General features: G+C 54.5%; 1 protein-coding gene and 1 long non-coding RNA gene across 3 annotated transcripts; one reads left to right on the plus strand and one right to left on the minus strand.

The window, feature by feature from the left end:
- The first annotated feature begins 1036 nt into the window (after nucleotides 1-1036).
- TRIM35 (tripartite motif containing 35) lies at nucleotides 1037-13386 on the plus strand. The gene is made up of 7 exons (XM_066547652.1): nucleotides 1037-1456; nucleotides 4093-4555; nucleotides 6695-6790; nucleotides 9290-9520; nucleotides 10847-10869; nucleotides 11168-11289; nucleotides 12654-13386. The coding sequence occupies exons 1-7, from the start codon at nucleotides 1371-1373 to the stop codon at nucleotides 13211-13213; spliced, it is 1581 nt and encodes a 526-aa protein (XP_066403749.1). The 5' UTR covers nucleotides 1037-1370; the 3' UTR covers nucleotides 13214-13386.
- LOC136555098 (uncharacterized) lies at nucleotides 10291-15158 on the minus strand. Of its 2 annotated transcripts, XR_010783429.1 has the most exons (4): nucleotides 15008-15158; nucleotides 13775-14078; nucleotides 12620-13249; nucleotides 10291-11331 (listed from the first exon to the last, which is right to left on the minus strand). It is a non-coding gene; the product is annotated as an uncharacterized lncRNA (long non-coding RNA). The 2 variants fall into 2 exon arrangements; XR_010783428.1 differs by lacking the exon at nucleotides 15008-15158 and having other exon boundaries at nucleotides 13775-14143.
- Nucleotides 15159-19356: the final 4198 nt, after the last annotated feature.

Below are 19356 nucleotides of genomic sequence, written 5' to 3' on the forward strand. Positions count from 1 at the left end.
ACATCCCTGACAGCTCCAAGGATCCCAAGAGCCCCCATGGAATGTTCAAGGCTTGGAATTCCTGCCCGGGAAGGGTTTTCCAGGCAGGATTTCAAATCCCTCTGGATTTGGGGGGGGCGGGGACACAGATCCTGGAATTTGCTGATTATTCCTGAGGGTTTTCCACCCTTAACAATTCCATGATCCCTCCTGCTTCCCCCTCTGGCTCTTCCCGAAAATCCCACCCCGATCCCCCTTTTCCCTGTCCCCCGAATTCCCACAAATTCCAGGCTGAGATTTTTTTCCCAGCAGGGATTTTTTTGATTTTTTTTTTTCCCCATCCCCCTCTTCCCACCAGTCCAATCTCACATTCCCACATTCCCAGCGTGGATTCCCAGCCAGTTTTATCTTTAACCTTGGACTTGCAGCCTTTGGAAAAAAAAAACGGCTCCAAAGGCTGGGAAAAAAAAAAAATTATCTTTTTATTTTTAATTTTCTTTTTTTTTTCCACGTCTTGTTTTTTTCTTTTTCCTTTTTTTTCTTCTTTTTTTCCTTTTTTCTTTCTTTTTTTTCTCTTATTTTTTCTTTCTTTTTTTCTCTTATTTTTTCTTCTTTTTCCTTTTTCTCCCCTATTTTTTTACCTTTTTTTCTTTTTCTTCCTTTTTTTCTTTCCTTTTTTCTCTTATTTTTTCTTCTTTTCCCTGTTTTTCCCCCTCTTTTTTTCCCTTTTTCTTTTTCTTCCTCCTTTTTTTCCCCTTTTTTCTTTCTTTTTTTTTCTCTTTTTTTTTCTTTTTCTTTTTTTTTTTTTTTCCTTTTTTTCCCCTTTTTTTTTCTTTCCCTCCCCCCCGTTGTTTGTCTTTCCTTGGAGAATTTTTGAATTTCTCCCCGCTTCCCACGGCGGAAGAATTTTTTTTTTTTTTTTTTTTTTGGAGGGGGGGAGGAGCGGGAGATTTTGGGAGGCGCCACGCGACACCCGAGGTAGGAACGTGAAAAAAACAAAAAAAAAAAAAACCAAAAAACCCCCCAAAAACCCCAAAAAACCAAAACCAACCAACCAACCAAAAAAAAACCCCAGGGAATTTTGGCGCGGGTGGAAAACAGGGAAAAGGGGAAAAACAGGAACGGGCAGAACTCCAGGCGGGCGCCGCGCCTGGAAAATCCCCGGGAGGAATTCCTCGGGGGATTCCATTCCCGGTGGAAACGGGAGAGGAGAGAGGAAAAAAAAAAATGAATTTTTTGGCATTTCTGGGATCCCAAAATTTCCCGTCCGGGGGCGGCTCCGGGCCGGGAGAGGCCGGGCCAGCACCGGGAACGTCCCCCCGGAGCCTCGTCCCGACCCTCCCATCCCGCTCCGCCCTCCGGGAGCTCCGGGAATATCAGGAACACCGGGAATGTCGCGGGAAGGGGAGCGGGGCCCCCTGCGCCGCCTGCAGCGGAGGAGGGAGCGCTGCAAACGGTGCCAGGTCCGGTCCGCCAGGTGAGAGCCCCGGCCCAACCCTCTGACACCCCCCGGTACCGCGGAACCCCCCCAGAACCGGCACCGGCACCGGGAAGGGCCGGCAGGTACCGGGATAGCGCCACGTGGAGCGGGACCGGGGCTTGGGAACCGGGAACGGGACTGGGGTACGGGGCACCGGGATTGGGGTACGGGGCACCGGAGCGGCCCCGGGATGGGGGATCGGGCACCGGGATTGGGGTATGGGGCACCGGAATGGCCCCGAGATGGGGGATCGGGACTTGGGAACCGGCACCGGGCACCGGGACTGGGGTACGGGGCACCGGGATTGGGGTACGGGGCACCGGAGCGGCCCCGGGATGAGGGATCGGGCACCGGGATTGGGGTACGGGGCACCGGAGCGGCCCCGGGATGAGGGATCGGGGGTTGGGAACCGGCACCGGGCACCGGGATTGGGGTACGGGGCACCGGAATGGCTCCGGGATGAGGGACCGGGACTTGGGAGCGGGCACCGGGCACCGGGATTGGGGTACGGGGCACCGGGGTGGCCCCGGGATGAGGGATCGGGCACCGGGATTGCCGTACGGGGCACCGGAATGGCCCCAGGATGGGGGATCGGGACTTGGGAACCGGCACCGGGCACCGGGACTCGGGTACGGGGCACCGGGATTGGGGTACGGGGCACCGGGATTGGGGTACGGGGCACCGGGGTGGCCCCGAGATGGGGGATCGGGCACCGGGATTGGGGTACGGGGCACCGGAATGGCCCCGAGATGGGGGATCGGGACTTGGGAACCGGCACCGGGCACCGGGACTGGGGTACGGGGCACCGGGATTGGGGTACGGGGCACCGGAGCGGCCCCGGGATGGGGGATCGGGACTTGGGAACCGGCACCGGGCACCGGGATTCGCGTACGGGGCACCGGAATGGCTCCGGGATGAGGGACCGGGCACCGGGATTGGGGTACGAGGCACCGGAGCAGCCCCGAGATGGGGGACAGAGGCTGGTCCGGGTTTGGGGGACCGGGACCGGGCACCGGGAGTGGGGGACCGGGGGTGGACCGGGGCTGAGGAACCGGGACCGGGCACCGGGAGTGGCCCCGGGATGGGGGGCAGGGGCTGGGCCGGGTTTGAGGGAGCGGGATCGGGCACCGGATTTGGGGGACCGGGCACCGGAATAGTGCCGGGATGGGAGACAGGGGCTGTTCCTGGGATGGGGGACCGGTCACCGGAGCAGCCCCGGGATTGCAGGTCCGGACACCCGGGGCTGGCCCGTGTCGGGGGGACACCGGTCCGGACCCGAATTTGGGGAACCGGGGCTGTCCCGGGGCCCGGGCACGGGGGAGAACCCCGGGGTGAGGGTCCAAATCCGGGTTCGGGACAGAGGGTCCAGCTCCGGTCACCCGAGCGGCCCCGGAGGTGGGACCCGGGACCGGGACATGAGGACCGGAACCGGGCACCGGAGCTGCCCCGGGAGAGGGCGGGGGAGCCGGATCCGGGCACGGGGGCAGCCCCGAGTTTGGGGGACAGGGACCGGGACCGGGACCTGGGGATGCAGAACCGGGCACCGGAGCAGCCCCGGGTTTGGGGGTCCGGAGCGGCGCCGAGTTTGGGGGACCGGGACCGGGATCTGGGGACCCAGAACCGGGCACCGGAGCAGCCCCGAGTTTGGGGGACAGGAGCAGCCCCGAGTTTGGGGGACAGGGACCGGGACCGGGACCTGGGGATGCAGAACCGGGCACCGGAGCAGCCCCGGGTTTGGGGGTCCGGAGCGGCGCCGAGTTTGGGGGACCGGGACCGGGAGCTGGGGACCCAGAACCGGGCACCAGAGCAGCCCCGAGTTTGGGGGTCCGGAACAGCCCCGAGTTTGGGGGACCGGGACCGGGACCTGGGGACCCAGAACCGGGCACCGGAGCAGCCCCGAGTTTGGGGAACTGGGGCAGCCCCGTGTGAGGGTGGAGAACCGGAGCAACTCCGAGTTTAGGGGACCGGGACCTGGGAACCCAGAAAGGGGCACGGGGACTGCCCCGAGTTTGGGGAACCGGGACCGGGACCTGGGGACCCAGAACCGGCACCGGGACTGCCCCAAGTTTAGGGGACCGGGACCGGGGATCCAGAACCGGGCACCGGAGCAGCCCCGAGTTTGGGGGAGCGGGGCAGCCCCGAGTTTGGGGGACCGGGACCGGGACATGGGCACCCAGAACCGGCACCGGGGCTGCCCGAGTTTGGGGGACCGGGACCGGGACATTGGCACCCAGAACCGGCACCGGAGCAGCTCCGAGTTTGAGGGACCGAAACCGGGACCTGGGAACCCAGAACCGGGCACCGGAGCAGCCCCGAGTTTAGGGGACCGGGACCGGGACGTGGGCACCCAGAGCCGGCACCGGGGCTGCCCCGGGCGTGTCCGGGGCAAGGTTCTCGGTCGAACCGCGGGGCTGAGGGGGTCCCAGCCACTTTTGCCGCCGTCCCCGCGGTGCGGAACCCCCCCGGCAGCGGCCCCGGGGCGGTGTCAGCGGGCGGGAGGGAGCGCGGCTGAGTCACCGGCAGGAAACCGAGCGGTTGCATCAGAAAGCGGAGCCGTTTGTCCGGTCGGGGCAGCTTTAGTGGGGGAAACAAAAAAAATTAAAAAATAAATCCCATTCCCAAAAATCCCGCAGCATGGAAAACGGAGACGATGCCTGCCCCAGCAGCAGCAGCAGCAGCAGCAGCTCGGCAGCTCCAGCAGCATCCAGCGCGCCGGGCTTGAAGGAGGAATTGCTGTGCCCCATCTGCTACGAGCCGTTCCGGGAAGCGGTGACGCTGCCGTGCGGGCACAACTTCTGCAAGGGCTGCATCAGCCGCTCGTGGGAGCACCGGCGGCACGCGTGCCCCCTGTGCAAGGAGAGGTCCTCGCTGGAGGAGCTGCGCGTCAACCACACGCTGAGGAACCTGGTGGAGCTGGTGCTGAGGGAGGAAGGGCAGCGGCAGAGCCGCGGCGTGGCCCGGTGCCCCGCGCACCAGGAGGAGCCCAAGTTCTTCTGCCTGGAGGACAAGGAGCTGGCGTGCTTCTCCTGCCAGAGGTCCAAGGAGCACCAGGGGCACAAGATGAGGCCGGTGCAGGAGGCGGCGGCGGATTTTAGGGTGAGGGGATGGTGGGGCGGGATGGATGGATGGATGGATGGACATGGATGGATGAACATGGATGGATGATGGATGGATGGATGGATGAACATGGATGGATGATGGATGGATGATGGATGGACATGGATGGATGATGGATGGATGATGGATGGACATGGATGGATGGATGATGGATGGATGGATGGATGGATGGATGGATGGATGGATGGATGGATGGATGGATGGATGGATGGATGATGGATGGATGGATGGATGGATGATGGATGATGGATGATGGATGGATGGATGGATGGATGGATGGATGGATGGATGGATGGATGGATGGATGGATGGATGGATGGATGGATGGATGGATGGATGGATGGATGATGGATGGATGATGGATGGATGGACATGGATGGATGGATGATGGATGATGGATGATGGATGGATGGATGGATGGATGGATGATGGATGGATGATGGATGGATGATGGATGGATGATGGATGGATGGATGGATGGATGATGGATGGATGATGGATGGATGGATGGATGGATGGATGGATGATGGATGGATGGATGGATGGATGGATGGATGGATGGATGATGGATGGATGGATGGATGGATGGATGATGGATGGATGGATGGATGGATGGATGGATGATGGATGGATGATGGATGGATGGATGGATGATGGATGATGGATAGATGGAGGGATGGATGGATGGATGGATGGATGGATGGAGGGATGGATGGATGGATGGATGATGGATGGATGGATGGATGTTGGATGGATGTTGGATGGATGATGGATGGATGGATCTATGAATGGAGGGAGGGAGCAATGGATCCATGGATGAACAGAGATGGATGGATGGATGAATCCATGGATGCACCCATGGATGGATGGATGGATGAAGGGAGCAATGGATCCATGGATAAATGGATCCATGGATGAACATAGATGGATGCAGGGATGAATCCATGGATGCACCCATGCGTGGACGGCAAAGAGAGGCACCCCTAAAACCTGGAGCTGTCCCAGATTTCCCAGGATTTGGGATGAGGCAGCCACGCTTCCCTGCGGGCGTGTGGCGGCTGCTGGATGCTCTCCTGCCCTTTAATTATCCAGCGCCATCCCCGATGATGATCCCGCGGGAAAAGGGAGCAGGATGATTATTCCCGGTGATCCCAGCTCGGATCCAGCCACGCTGGTTATTCCAGGCTTTGGGAGCGGGGCTGGGATTTGGGAGTTGCACAATTCCGGCAGAAAGGAGGGATGTGGCTGCCCGAGGAGGAGGAGGAGGAGGGGATGGGATGCGGCCAGGAGCTGGGAATGCTGCCAGGACATGCTGGAAAACAGCCGGCACCGCCCTGACTCATCCCACTGGATTTCAAACGTGGCGGGAAAAGCTTGGCTGGGGTTCCTGGGAATGGGAACGGGAACGGGAATGGGAGTGGGAATGGGGAGTGGGAATGGGAGTGGGAAAGAGAATGGGAGTGGGAGTGGGAATGGGGAGAGGGAATGGGAATGGGAGTGGGAATGGGAGTGGGAGTGGGAATGGGGAGGGGGAATGGGAATGGGAACGAGAATGAGAGTGGATTTATGGGAATGGGAATGGGAATGGGAATGGGAATGGCAGTGGGAGTGGAAATGAGAGTGGGAATGGGAAATGGGAATGGGAATGGGAATGGGAATGGGGAATGGGGAATGGGAATCGGAGTGGGAATGAGAGTGGGAGTGGGAATGGGAATGGGAATGAGAGTGGGAATGGGAATGGGAATGAGAGTGGAGAATGAGAATGGGAATGAGAGTGGGAATGGGAGTGGGAATGGGATGGGTGGGAATGGGGAATGGGGAATGGGAATGGGAGTGAGAATGGGATGGGTGGGAATGGGAATGGAAGTGGGAATGGGAGTGGGAATGGGGAATGGGAGTGGGAATGGAGCTGCCCAGAGCACCGGGATGGGCGGGGACGGGATATCCCAAACAACAGAGAGGAGCATTCCCTATGGATCAAAGCTCCTCTTCCTCCCTGCTGCCCGAGGGGAAGGGTTGGATAGAGCACGGATCCGGCTCTGAGGGTGTTCATCCCGGAAAAATCCCGGAAAATCCTGGGAATGGGGGAGTCCTGAGGGTGTCTCCCCCCCCTTGCAGGCCAAGCTGGCGAACATGGAGTCATCCCTGAGGGATAAAGCCAAGGATTTTGGGGCCGTGCGGCGATCCTACGAATCCATCTCCCGGCACAACGAGGTGCGTGTTCCCTCCTGGAGCTGGGATCGACCCCGATCCCGATCCTCATCCCGATCTCGATCCCGATCCCGATCCCGATCCTGCACGTTCAATGGCGTGGAGCCCTGATTCCATCCTGGAAAAGGAGAGTGATGGGAATTTGGGAAGTGGGGAAGGGAATTTGGGAAGGGCAGCGTGATCCCAGTGAGCTCTGGGAATTCCTGAGCTCTGGGAATGGGGAATCCAGGGAATTCAGGTGCTCCAGAGGTGGGATTGAACCCAATCCAAAAATGCACATGCAGCTGGGGTTGAGCATTGATCCTATCTGGAAAATGGGAGTGTTGGGATTTGGGAAGTGGGGAAGGGAATTTGGGGAGGGCAGCGTGATCCCAGGGAATCCCTGAGCTCTGGGAATGGGGAATCCAGGGAATTGGGATGCTCCAGAGGTGGGATTGATCCTGAGCCTGATTTGGGAATGCAGTGGGAGTGAAGCCCTGATTCCATCCTGGAAAAGGAGAGTGGTGGGGATTTGGGAAGTGGAAATGGGAATTTGGGAAGGGCAGCGTGATCCCAGGGAATCCCAGTGAATCCCTGAACTCTGGGAATGGGGAATCCAGGGAATTCAGGTGCTCCAGTGGTGGGATTGAACCAAATCCCAATCCTGCACATGCGGCTGGGGGTGGAGCATTGATCCCATCCTGGAAAACGGGAGAGGTGGGGATTTGGGAAGTGGGGATGGGAATTTGGGAAGGGCAGCGTGATCCCAGTGATCCCAGGGAATTCCTGAGCTCTGGGAAGGGGGAATCCAAGGAATTTGGGTGCTCCAGATTAGGGATTGATCCCGATCCCAAACCTGCACCTGCAGCTGAGGTGGAGCCCTGATCCCAGCCCAGAAAAGGAGAGCAGTGGGGATTTGGGAAGCAGGGATGGGAATTTGGGAAGGGCAGCATGATCCCAGTGATCCCTGAGCTCTGGGAAGGGGGAATCCAGGGAATTTGGGTGCTCCAGAGGTGGGATTGATCCCAATCCCAAACCTGCACATGCAGCCACGGGGGGCACTGATCCCATCCTGGAAAAAGTGAACAGTGGGGATTTGGGAAGCAGGGATGAGAATTTGGGGAGGGCAGCATGATCCCACTGATCCCAGGGAATCTGTGGGCACTGGGAAGGGGGAACCAGGGAATTCAGGATGCTCCAGAGGTGGGATTGATCCTGATCCTGATTGGTAATGCAGCTTGAGTGAAGCCCTGATTCCATCCTGGAAAAGGGAGCAGTGGGGATTTGGGAAGCAGGGATGGGAATTTGGGAAGGGCAGTGTGATCCCAGGGAATCCCTGAGCTCTGGGAATGGGGAATCCAGGGAATTTGGTTGCTCCAGAGGGGGGATTGATCCCAATCCCAATCCTGCACATGCAGCTGGGGTGTAGCACTGATCCTATACTGGAAAATGGGAGTGATGGGGATTTGGGAAGCAGGGATGGGAATTTAGGAAGGGCAGCGTGATCCCAGTGATCCCAGGGAATCCCTGAGCACTGGGAATGGGGAATCCAGGGAATTCGGGCGCTCCAGAGGTGGGATTGAACCCAATCCCAAACTTGCCCTGATCCCATCCCAGGAAAGGAGAGTGGTGGGGATTTGGGAAGCGGGGATGGGAATTTGGGAAGGGCACCGTGATCCCAGGGAATTCCTGAGCTCTGGGAAGGAGGAATCCAGGGAATTCAGGTGCTCCAGGGGTGGGATTGATGCTGATCTGGGTTTGGGAATGTAGCTGGGGTGAAGCCCTGATTCTATCCTGGAAAATGGGAGTGATGGGGATTTGGGAAGCAGGGATGGGAATTTGGGGAGGGCAGCGTGATCCCACTGAATCCCTGAGCTCTGGGAATGGGGAATCCAGGGAATTCAGGTGCTCCAGTGGTGGGATTGATCCTGATCCTGATTTGGGAATGTAGCTGGGGTGAAGCCCTGATTCCATCCTGGAAAAGGAGAGTGGTGGGGATTTGGGAAGTGGAAATGGGAATTTGGGAAGGGCAGCGTGATCCCAGGGAATCCCAGTGAATCTCTGAGCTCTGGGAATGGGGAATCCAGGGAATTTGGGCGGTCCAGGGGTGGGATTGAACCCAATCCCAAACCTGCACATGCGGCTGGGGGTGGAGCATTGATCCTATCCTGGAAAATGGGAGTGATGGGGATTTGGGAAGCAGGGATGGGAATTCAGGAGGGGCAGCGTGATCCCAGTGATCCCAGGGAATCCCTGAGCACTGGGAATGGGGAATCCAAGGAATTTGGGTGCTCCAGATTAGGGATTGATGCTGATCCTGATTTGGGAATGCAGTGGGAGTAAAGCCCTGATTCTATCCTGGAAAAGGAGAGTGATGGGGATTTGGGAAGCAGGGATGGGAATTTGGGAAGGGCAGCGTGATCCCAGTGATCCCAGTGAGTCCCTGAGCTCTGGGAAGGAGGAATCCCGGGAATTCGGGCGCTCCCACCGTTCCCGCCCGGAGCAAGGCGCCGACGTTCGCAGGTGGAATCGGAGCGCCTGGAGCGCCAGGTGAAGTGGGAGTTCGAGAAGCTGCACAAGTTCCTGTGGGACGAGGAGCAGGCGGTGCTGGCGCAGCTCCGGGAGGAGGCGGGCCGGAAGCAGGATCTGATCCAGGGCAAGATGGAGCAGCTGGCGGAGGCCAGCCAGGCCCTGCTCAACGAGGCCGCGCGGCTCGAGGCCGACCTCAAGCAGGACGACCTCACCTTCCTGATGGTAATTCCCGCATTCCCCGTGGCAATTCCCGCATTCCCCGTGGCAATTCCCGCATTCCCCGTGGCAATTCCTGCATTCCCCGTGGTAATTCCTGCATTCCCCGTGGTAATTCCTGCATTCCTTGTGGTAATTCCCACATTTCTCCATGGTAATTCCCACATTCCCCGTGGTAATTTCCACATTCCCCATGGTAATTTCCACATTTCCTCATGGTAATTCCCACATTTCCTCATGGTAATTCCCACATTCCCGATGGTAATTCCCACATTCCCCCATGGTAATTCCCACATTCCCGATGGTAATTCCCGCATTCCCCATGGTAATTTCCACATTCCCAGTGATAATTCCCACATTTCCTGGTGGTAATTCCCACATTCCCGGTGATAATTCCCACATTCCTGGTGGTAATTTCCACATGCCCCATGGTAATTCCTGCATTCCCCATGGTAATTCCGACATTCCTAGTGATAATTCCCACATTTCCCAATGGTAATTCCCACATTCCTGGTGGTAATTCCGACATTTCCCCATGGTAATTCCCACATTCCCCATGGCAATTCCCAAATTCCCACATTTCCCCATGGCAATTCCCAAATTCCCACATTCCCCATGGTAATTCTCACATTTCCTCATGGTAATTTCCACATTCCTGGTGGTAATTCCCACATTCCCCATGGTAATTCCCACATGCCCCATGGTAATTCCCACATTTCCTCATGATAATTCCCACATTTCTCCATGGTAATTCTCACATTTCCTCATGGTAATTTCCACATTCCTGGTTGTAATTTCCACATTTCACCATGGTAATTCCCACATTCCCTGTGGTAATTCCCACATTCCCCATGGTAATTCCCACATTTCCTCATGGTAATTCCCACATTCCCCGTGGTAATTCCCAAATTTCCACATTTCCTCATGGTAATTCCCACATGCCCCATGGTAATTCCCACATTTCCTGGTGGTAATTCCCACATTTCTCCATGGTAATTCCCACATTCCCCATGGTAATTTCCACATTCCCCATGGTAATTCCCACATTTCCGGTGATAATTCCCACATTTCCCATGGTAATTCCCACATTCCTTGTGGTAATTCCCACATTTCCTCATGATAATTCCCACATTTCCCCATGGTAATTCCCACATTCCCCATGGTAATTTCCCACATTACCCCATGGTAATTCCCACATTCCTGGTGGTAATTCCCACATTGCCCATGGCAGTTCCCTCCGGGATCCCAATCCAGCCACCCCCAAGTGATCCATGGGCTGTTGGAATTCCGGTGGCAGCCAAGATCTGATTCCTCTTTTCTTCTCTTTTCCAGACCCACAAGAACCGCAAGCGGAGGTAGGTCCTGGTCCCGTCACATAATCCCATATCCATGGGAATCTGGGAATGGCTGAGCCCTTCCCGCTGGCCGGATGGGGTCTCCTGAGCTCCCCGCTCCAAGAAAATTCCAGCGTCCCCTCCCAGGTGCTGGATGCCCCCTGCGTGTTCCAGGCAGGACGGCGGGGACAAAAAGCGGGATTTCGGGGTTTGTGGGAAGCGTTAAATCCCAGATTTTGCGGGAACGGAGGGAGGACAAGCTTGGGAGATGCCGGGTGCCTCATCCCAATCCTTTCTCCACGGCCAATCCCTGCCCTAGGATCGCCTGCACGGCCGAGGAGCCGGAAGCTGTTCCCTCGGGATTGCTCCTGGACGTGGCCAAATACCTGGGATCGCTCCAGTACAACGTGTGGAAGAAGATGCTGGACACCATCACCGCCGGTGAGGAGCTGGGAATGTCCAGAGTGGGGTTTTCCAGGGGGTCTGGAAAGATGGGAAATGTGGAGAGGGATTCTTCCCTAAAAATGGTGGCGGTGGGGTCTGGAAAGATGGGAAATGTGGAGATGGATTCTTCCCTAAAAATGATGGTGATGGGTCTGGAAAGACGGGAAATGTGAAAGTGGATTCTTCCCTAAAAATGGTGGCAGTGGGGTTTGGAAAAATGGGGAATGTGGAGAGGGATTCTTCCCTAAAAATGATGGTGATGGGGTCTGGAAAGATGGGAAATGTGGAGAGGGGTTCTTCCCTAAAAATGATGGTGATGGGTCTGGAAAGATGGGAAACGTGGAAGTGGAGTCTTCCCTAAAAATGGTGGTGGGGCCGTCTGGAAAGATGGGAAATGTGGAAATGGATTGAGCCCTAAAAATAGTGGTAGTGGAGTCTGGAAAGATGGGAAATGTGGAAGTGGATTCTTCCCAAAAAATGGTGGTGATGGGGTCTGGAAAGATGGGAAATGTGGAGATGGATTCCTCCCTAAAAATGGTGATGGGGTCTGGAAAGATGGGAAATGTGGAGATGGATAAATCCCTAAAAATGGTGGTGGGGTCTGGAAAGATGGGAAATGTGGAGATGGGATTGGGGATTGGGGAAGTGAAGGGAGGGGCTTGTTCCTCAAAAAGGGAAACTTGGGAATCTGTGTTTGCCAGGGGTGATGTGGGTTAGGGACAAATCCATGGACAGGGATCGGTGTAGGGATGGATGGATGGATGGATGGATGGATGGATGGATGGATGGATGGATGGATGGATGGATGGATGGATGGATCCGTGAATGGATGGATGGATCCATGGATGAATGGAACCATGGATAGGGATGGATTGATGAATGGATGGATGGAGGGATCCATGGAAGCATCCATGGATGGAGGGACAGATGGAAGGATCCATGGATCGAGGGAAGGATGGATCCATGGATGGAGGGACAGATGGATGCATCCATGGAAGGTTCCATGGAGGGATGGAGGAAGGGATCCATGGATGAATCCATGGAAGGGTCCGTGGATGGATGGATGGATGGATGGATGGATGGATGGATGGATGGATGGATTCATGAAAGGAACCATGGATGGATGGATGATGGATGGAGGAAGGGATCCATGGATGAATCCATGAAAGGTTCCATGGATGGATTCATGAAAGGAACCATGGATGGACGGAGGGATGGAGGAAGGCATCCATGGATGAATCCATGGAAGGATCCATGTAGGGATGGAAGGATCCATGTGTGAACGGATCCCATCGAGGGCTCCACGGAGGGACAGACGGGTCCCTACCAAGCTTCCCATAAAACCGTCCCCTTCCCCGCAGTCCCCTTCAGCCTGGATCCCAACTCGGCCGCGGGCTGGCTCTCCGTCTCCGAGGACCTCTCCAGCGTCTCCATCTGCAGCTACAAGGGCTCCGTGGAGAACCCGGAGCGCTTCACCTCCGCCCCCTGCATCCTGGGCTCCCGCGGCTTCTCCGAAGGCTTCCACACCTGGCAGGTGGACCTGGGCGGGCTGACCAACTGGAGGGTGGGCGTCTCCCGGCCCCACAGAGGCTCCCACTGGAGTTACCACCACGATTCCCGCTCCGGCTTCTGGTACATCTACCACCTCCAGGGCAAGGACGAGTGCCGGGCGTCCAACGCCGTGCGCTCGCAGACGGCGCCGGGGAACATCCGGAGGGTCCGGGTGGAGCTGGACTGCACCGAGGGCGAGCTGTCCTTCTACGACGCCGACCTCCAGAGCCACATCTACACGTTCCACGAGAAGTTCGGCGGGCCCGTCTTCCCCTATTTCTACGTGGGCAACACCCAGGGCGATGCCAACACCAAGACGCTCCGGATCTGCCCGCTCCGCATCCGTGTCCTTGAGGATGTCCCGACCTGAGATGTCTCCTCGCCTCCCAGCGGGGTTCTCCAGGTGCTTTTCCGGGAAAAACAACAACAACAAAAAAAAAAAAAAAAAAAAGGAAAAATAAGCAGGGATAAAAAGATTTGTTCGTGTTGTCTCAGGTTTTTATCGTTAATAAATATTAATAAACATTAGAAATATTATCCATATATCCCTCCCCCTGTGTGGTTCTGTGCCCAAATCCCAAATTTTCCTGAAGCTCTCTGCCATGGATCCAAGCTGGGAATGCTTTGGGAAGAAAGGATTTCCTTGACAAATAAGGAATTAAAGGATTTAGAGGCTTTTTCCCCCACAGTTTTTAGGGATCCAGGAATCCCTGCTGTGATCCTTATCCCAGCTCTTGGAAGGGGAAAATCCCACGGGATTTGACACATGGAAAACCATCAGTGGGAACACCCCTGGGAGCATCCCACCTTCTCCACCCTTTTCCCCACAGCTTTTTCCCTCCGAGGGGTTTTTCCCCGAATTCCCAGCTCTGGGAATCCAGTGAAGATGCCTCGTTGGTGTTGGGAAAAGGAGGAAGTTCAGAGTTTTTACCCGGAGTTAATCCCACCCAAACGGTTTTTTCCCAAATCCAGGTGGGTCCTTGGGATTTCAGGTGATTCCATGGGGGAAGGGAAGGGGCCTGGGTGGCCCTTCCCGACCTTTTCCTGCTTTTTTCCTGCTTTTTTCCTGCTTTTTTCCTGCTTTTTTCCTGCCTGGATTCCACCGGGAGCGGGTGGTTTCCATGGTTTCCCGGCATTTGCTCAGGAAGCTCCTCAGGAACGAGAGAGGGAGGAGGGAAAACAAAAGGGAGAGGCTGGAGCTGGGGGCGACCCCGGGGTCCTCCCACGGCGTATCCCTGGATACGGCAAAGGAGGGGAAAAAGGGATTTGCAGCATCCCAAATCCCTGCACATCCCATCCCCATCCACCTTCCCTCCATCCCATCCCATCCCATCCCATCCCATCCCAGCCCATCCCATCCCATCCCATCCCATTTCCATTTTCATCCACATCCCATCCCAATTCCAATTCCAATTCCAATCCTAACCCATCCCACCCCAATCCTGCTCTGCCGTGCCAATCCCCATCCCCATCCCAATCCCAACCCCAATCCCATCCCATTCCCATCTCCATCCCTTCTCTCCATCCTGTCCCACCCCAATCCCATCCCAATCCCAATCCCAATCCCAACCCCAACCCCAATCCCAATCCAAATCCCAAATCCAATCCCATCCCATTATTCCATCCACTTATTCCATCCCATCCCACCCCAATCCCATCTCATCCCATCCCAATTCCTATGCACATCCCATCCCAGCCCCAACCCCAACCCCAACCCCAATCCCCATCCCCATCCCAACCCTAATTCCACCCCCAATCCCAACCCCAATCCCAACCCCAATCCCAACCCCAATCCAAATCCCAAATCCTAATCCCATCCCATTATTCCATCCCATCCCATCCCATCCCATCCCATCCCAATTCCCATGCCCATCCCATCCCATCCCCATCCCCATCCCCAACCCCAATCCCAATCCCAACCCCAATCCAAATCCCAATCCAATCCCTCCTCCCCATCCCAATCCCCCTCCCCATCCCATATCCTGACGTTTCCCACCACCCCAAAATGCCGGCAATTCCCAGAATTCTGGGCATCCCAACCCCAATTCTGGCACATTTGAGATGCATTTGGGAATGCGAGGCCTGGGATTTTTCCCTTTTTTCTGGGAATTTTGGAGGATAAATGTGGGGAAACCCTGGAGGGGGTCGAGGGGTTCCTCTGCACCTTTTCCATCCCAAAACCTGGAATTCCACCCAGGAAAAAGCAGATTCTTGCTTGGAAGGGTCTCACTGATAGTTTTTTTAATTTTTATTTTTACTTTTAATTTTTATTTTTATTTTTATATTTATTTTTATTTTTAGTTTTATTTGTCTATTTTATTTTTATTTTTATTTTGTCTATTTTATTTTTATTTTTATTTTTATTTTTATTTTTATTTATTTTTATTTTTATTTTTATTTTTATTTTTATTTTTATTTTTATTTTTATTTTTATTTTTATTTTTATTTTTTCTTTTACAATTTGGTTTTATTTTTTAGGTTTTAATTTATTTTGCTTTTGAGTTTTAATTTATAATTTTAAAATTAATTTTATTTCTTAATGGGTTGAAGAAAATTAATTAATTTTAATTTTTCTTCCCTAGGCCTTTATTTCAACTTTAATACTAAAATCGTTATATTTTTTAAATGGTAACATTTATTTTTATTTTTATTTACTGTTATTTTTACTTTTAAAACTGTTTTTTCGCTTTTACTTTTGTTTGTTAGACTTTCATTTTAACTTTTATTTTTGATCACTGTTTATTCATATTTTGACGCTTACTTTCGGTATTTTTTAATGTTTACCTTAATTGTAAAATTTTAATTAATTTGTGTTTACATACAGTATTTACTTCTCTTTTTGTATTTCTTCTATATATTATTTTGCATTTTATATTTGATGGAAATATTTTATATCCATTCAATCATAACTATTTATTTATCATAATTTCTTAATTTATTCTGAATTTATTTTGTATTTTGGGGATGTTGTATTTATTTTTTGATTTGCTTTATACCATATTTTAGGGGCTTACGTTTATATTTATTCTATATTCATTCTCTATTTTACATATTTATTTTATATTTGTTTTTGCATTTATTTTAAATTTAATCCATGTTTATTTTAAATTTATTTTCTATTTTTGGCATATATTTTAAAAATTTATTTCACATTTATTTTCATTAATTTCCCCCATATTTTTCCCACATTTCCCCCATCCCATTTTCCCATTTTTATCCCAATTTCCAACAAAAATCCCGTCACTTTTTTCCCAATTTTCCCACAATTCCCGCCCCAATCCCGGGATCCCCGTGGACCCACCCAGGATTCGGGGCGGGGCCTCCATCGCCGGCAGCTCATCGATGATGTAATTTCTGACCAATCAGCGCCCGACACCGCGCCTTTGCCCCGCCCCTCCCCTCCCGCCTGGTACCCGGAGCATCCCAAGAATTTGGGGGGTTTGGGCGATTTTGGGGGCGAATTTGGGGGATTTCTGGGGATGCGGGAGCCACCGGGGGAGATTCTCCGGGAATTCTGGGAACCGCTGGAATTCCCAGGGACAGGAATCATGGAAAGGGAATGGTTTGGGTGGGAAGGAGCTCAAATCCCACCCCATTCCAACCCCAACACCTCCCGCATCCCGGGGTGATCCAACCTTTCCTTGGACGCTGCCAGGGATCCAGGGATTCTCTGGGAATTGCAGCCCAGCCAGGAATCCCTTCCCAGGATCCCACCATCCCAAGCTCCCCTTTCCCACTGGAAGCCATTCCCTGGCTCCTGCCCCTCCAGCCCTTGCCCCAATCCCAGCTCTCCCGGAGCCCCTTTGGGATGGGGAAGCGGCTCCAAGGATTCCCTGGATCCTCCCCTGATCCAGCTGCACATTCCCAGCTGCTCTCCCAGCCTGGCGTTGGATCCAGCCCCATCCCGACTCCTCCTTGAGAAGGAATTTCGGGATCCAGGGGCTTCTCTGGGAGTTCAGGATTCCAGGAAGGGTCTCCCTTCCCTTTCCCATCCCTGAATTCCATAAAAATCCCTCGGGATGGATCCTGAGTGTCCTTGATCCCAGAATCCCGGAATGGTTCAGGACGGGATCCATGGACCTTCAATCCCATCCCAGGGACACTTCCCATGATCCCAGTGTGATCTAAACCCCATCCAACTTTTTCTTGGACACTGCCGGGGATCCAGGGATTGTCTGGGAATTCCAGCTCAGCCCTAAAAAAGCCACTCCTGGAATGTGGGGACAGGAGCCACTTCCAGGTGTGGCCCTCCCAGTGCCATTCCCAGCTCCAGGGTCTGATCCCAAAATCCATCCCTAAAAAAGCCACACCTGAAATGGGGACATGTGATCCTCCCAGTGCACCCAGTGCCATTCCCAGCTCCAGGATTTGATCCCAAAATCCATCCCTAAAAAAAGCCACTCCTGGAATGTGGGGACAGGAGCCACCTCCAGGTGTGACCTTCCCAGTCATTCCCAGCTCCAGGATCTGATCCCAAAATCCATCCCTAAAAACAGCCACACCTGGAATGTGGGGACAGGAGCCACCTCCAGGGGTGGCCCTCCCAGTGCCGCTCCCAGCATCATTCCCACCTCCAGGATCTGATCCATGGCCACCAGGGCCACCAGGAAGGGGGTGCTGCCCAGAGCTGGGATCCCGGGAAGGGCCTGAATCCTGGGAATCTCAAAGGAGCCGCCAGTGCCAGGCACGGCCGGGCTGTCCCCGGAGCCACTCAAGGGCTCTTTGTCCCCAGCTTGGCCGCTGGGATTTGACCCTTTCCCGGCCTTTGTCCCTCTGGAATGTGCTCCAGTTCCCACGGGAATCCCAAATTCCGCCCGCTTGGAAGGTGGTGGGGAAAGGATTGGAAATTTGGGAATTTCAGCGGGGTGTCCTTGCCATGGAATCATTGGGTCGTGGAAGGGTTTGGGTGGGAATGGTCCTTAAATCCCACCCCAAGGATGCCTTCCCCTATTCCAGATTTCTCCAATCCCCACCCAACCTGGAATCAAACATTCCAGAGCCAGAATGTCCAAAAAAACCCAAAAAAACCCGAGGTGGATTTGGGGAAGAAAATCTGGAATACCCAATTCACCCCCAAAATTCCAACGGGACCATCCCGTCCTTCCTGATATCCTGTCCCCCACAAACCCACCCTAAATCCCTTTTCCAGAGTGATCCATGTTCCCAAACCGTGACGGAGAAATCCGGAACCTAAAAATACCGGGATGATTCCCAGAGGTGCTGGGGATGTGACCAGTGGAAAAGAGGCCAGGATGAGGCGGATTTGGGGAAGGAGAGCCGGAATAACCAATTCCTCCCCAAATTCCATGGGGACCATCCCATCCTTTCCGATATCCTGTCCCCCAAAACCCACCCTAAATCCCTTTTCCAGAGCAATCCACGTTCCCAAAATGTGACGGAGAAACCCAGAACCTAAAAATACCGGGATGATTCCCAGAGGTGCCGGGCACGTGACGGGTGGAATATAGGCCGGGATGAGGTGGATTTGGGGAAGGAGAGATGGAATTTGGGAAGGACTCGGCGCTCCAGATGTGCCCTCGTTCCACACGGATTCCCCGGAGACTCCGCTCGCCCCAAAATAGTTTTGGGATCTGGGGCTCGGCCTCTCCGTGTTCCCGTGGCCCGGATTGGGGATGGAGGACGAGTCCTGGTGGGAATTTGGGGCTGGGAATGATGGGACGGGGTGGGTTCGGGATTGGGACATGTCCTGGGGATGGGAGGGTGGAGGGGACGGCCCAATGTCCTACAGGACAGGACAGGACACCCCATTGTCCCCAAATCCTGGAGATGTCACCCCATTGTCCCTCAGGATGGAGGGGACACCCCGTTGTCCCCAAATCCTGGAGATGTCACCCCATTGTCCCCCCAAATCGATGTCACCCCATTTCCCCCCCCCATATCGATGTCACCCCATTGTCCCCCCCAAAATCGATATCACCTCATTGTCCCCCCATATCGATGTCACCCCACTGTCCCCCACATTGATGTCACCCCATTGTCCCCCCATATCGATGTCACCCCACTGTCCCCCACCCTGGAAATGTCACCCCATTATTCCCCCAAATCGATATCACCCCATTGTCCCCCTATATCGATATCACCCCATTGTCCCCCCATATCGATATCACCCCATTGTCCCTCCCCCCCACACTGATGTCACCCCACTGTCCCCCACCCTGGAAATGTCACCCCATTATTCCCCCAAATCGATATCACCCCATTGTCCCCCTATATCGATGTCACCCCATTGTCCCCCCAAATCGATATCACCCCATTGTCCCCCCCATATCGATGTCACCCCATTGTCCCTCCCCCCCACACTGATGTCACCCCACTGTCCCCCCATATCGATGTTACCCCATTGTCCCCCCATATCGATATCACCCCATTGTCCCCCCCATATCGGTGTCACCCAATTGTCCCTCCCCCACATTGATGTCACCTCATTGTCCCCCCATATCGATGTCACCCCATTGTCCCCCACCCTGGAGCTGTCACCCCATTGTCCCCCCA

This window comes from Molothrus aeneus, chromosome 3 (assembly GCF_037042795.1).
Source record: "Molothrus aeneus isolate 106 chromosome 3, BPBGC_Maene_1.0, whole genome shotgun sequence".
Classification (NCBI taxonomy): domain Eukaryota; kingdom Metazoa; phylum Chordata; class Aves; order Passeriformes; family Icteridae; genus Molothrus; species Molothrus aeneus.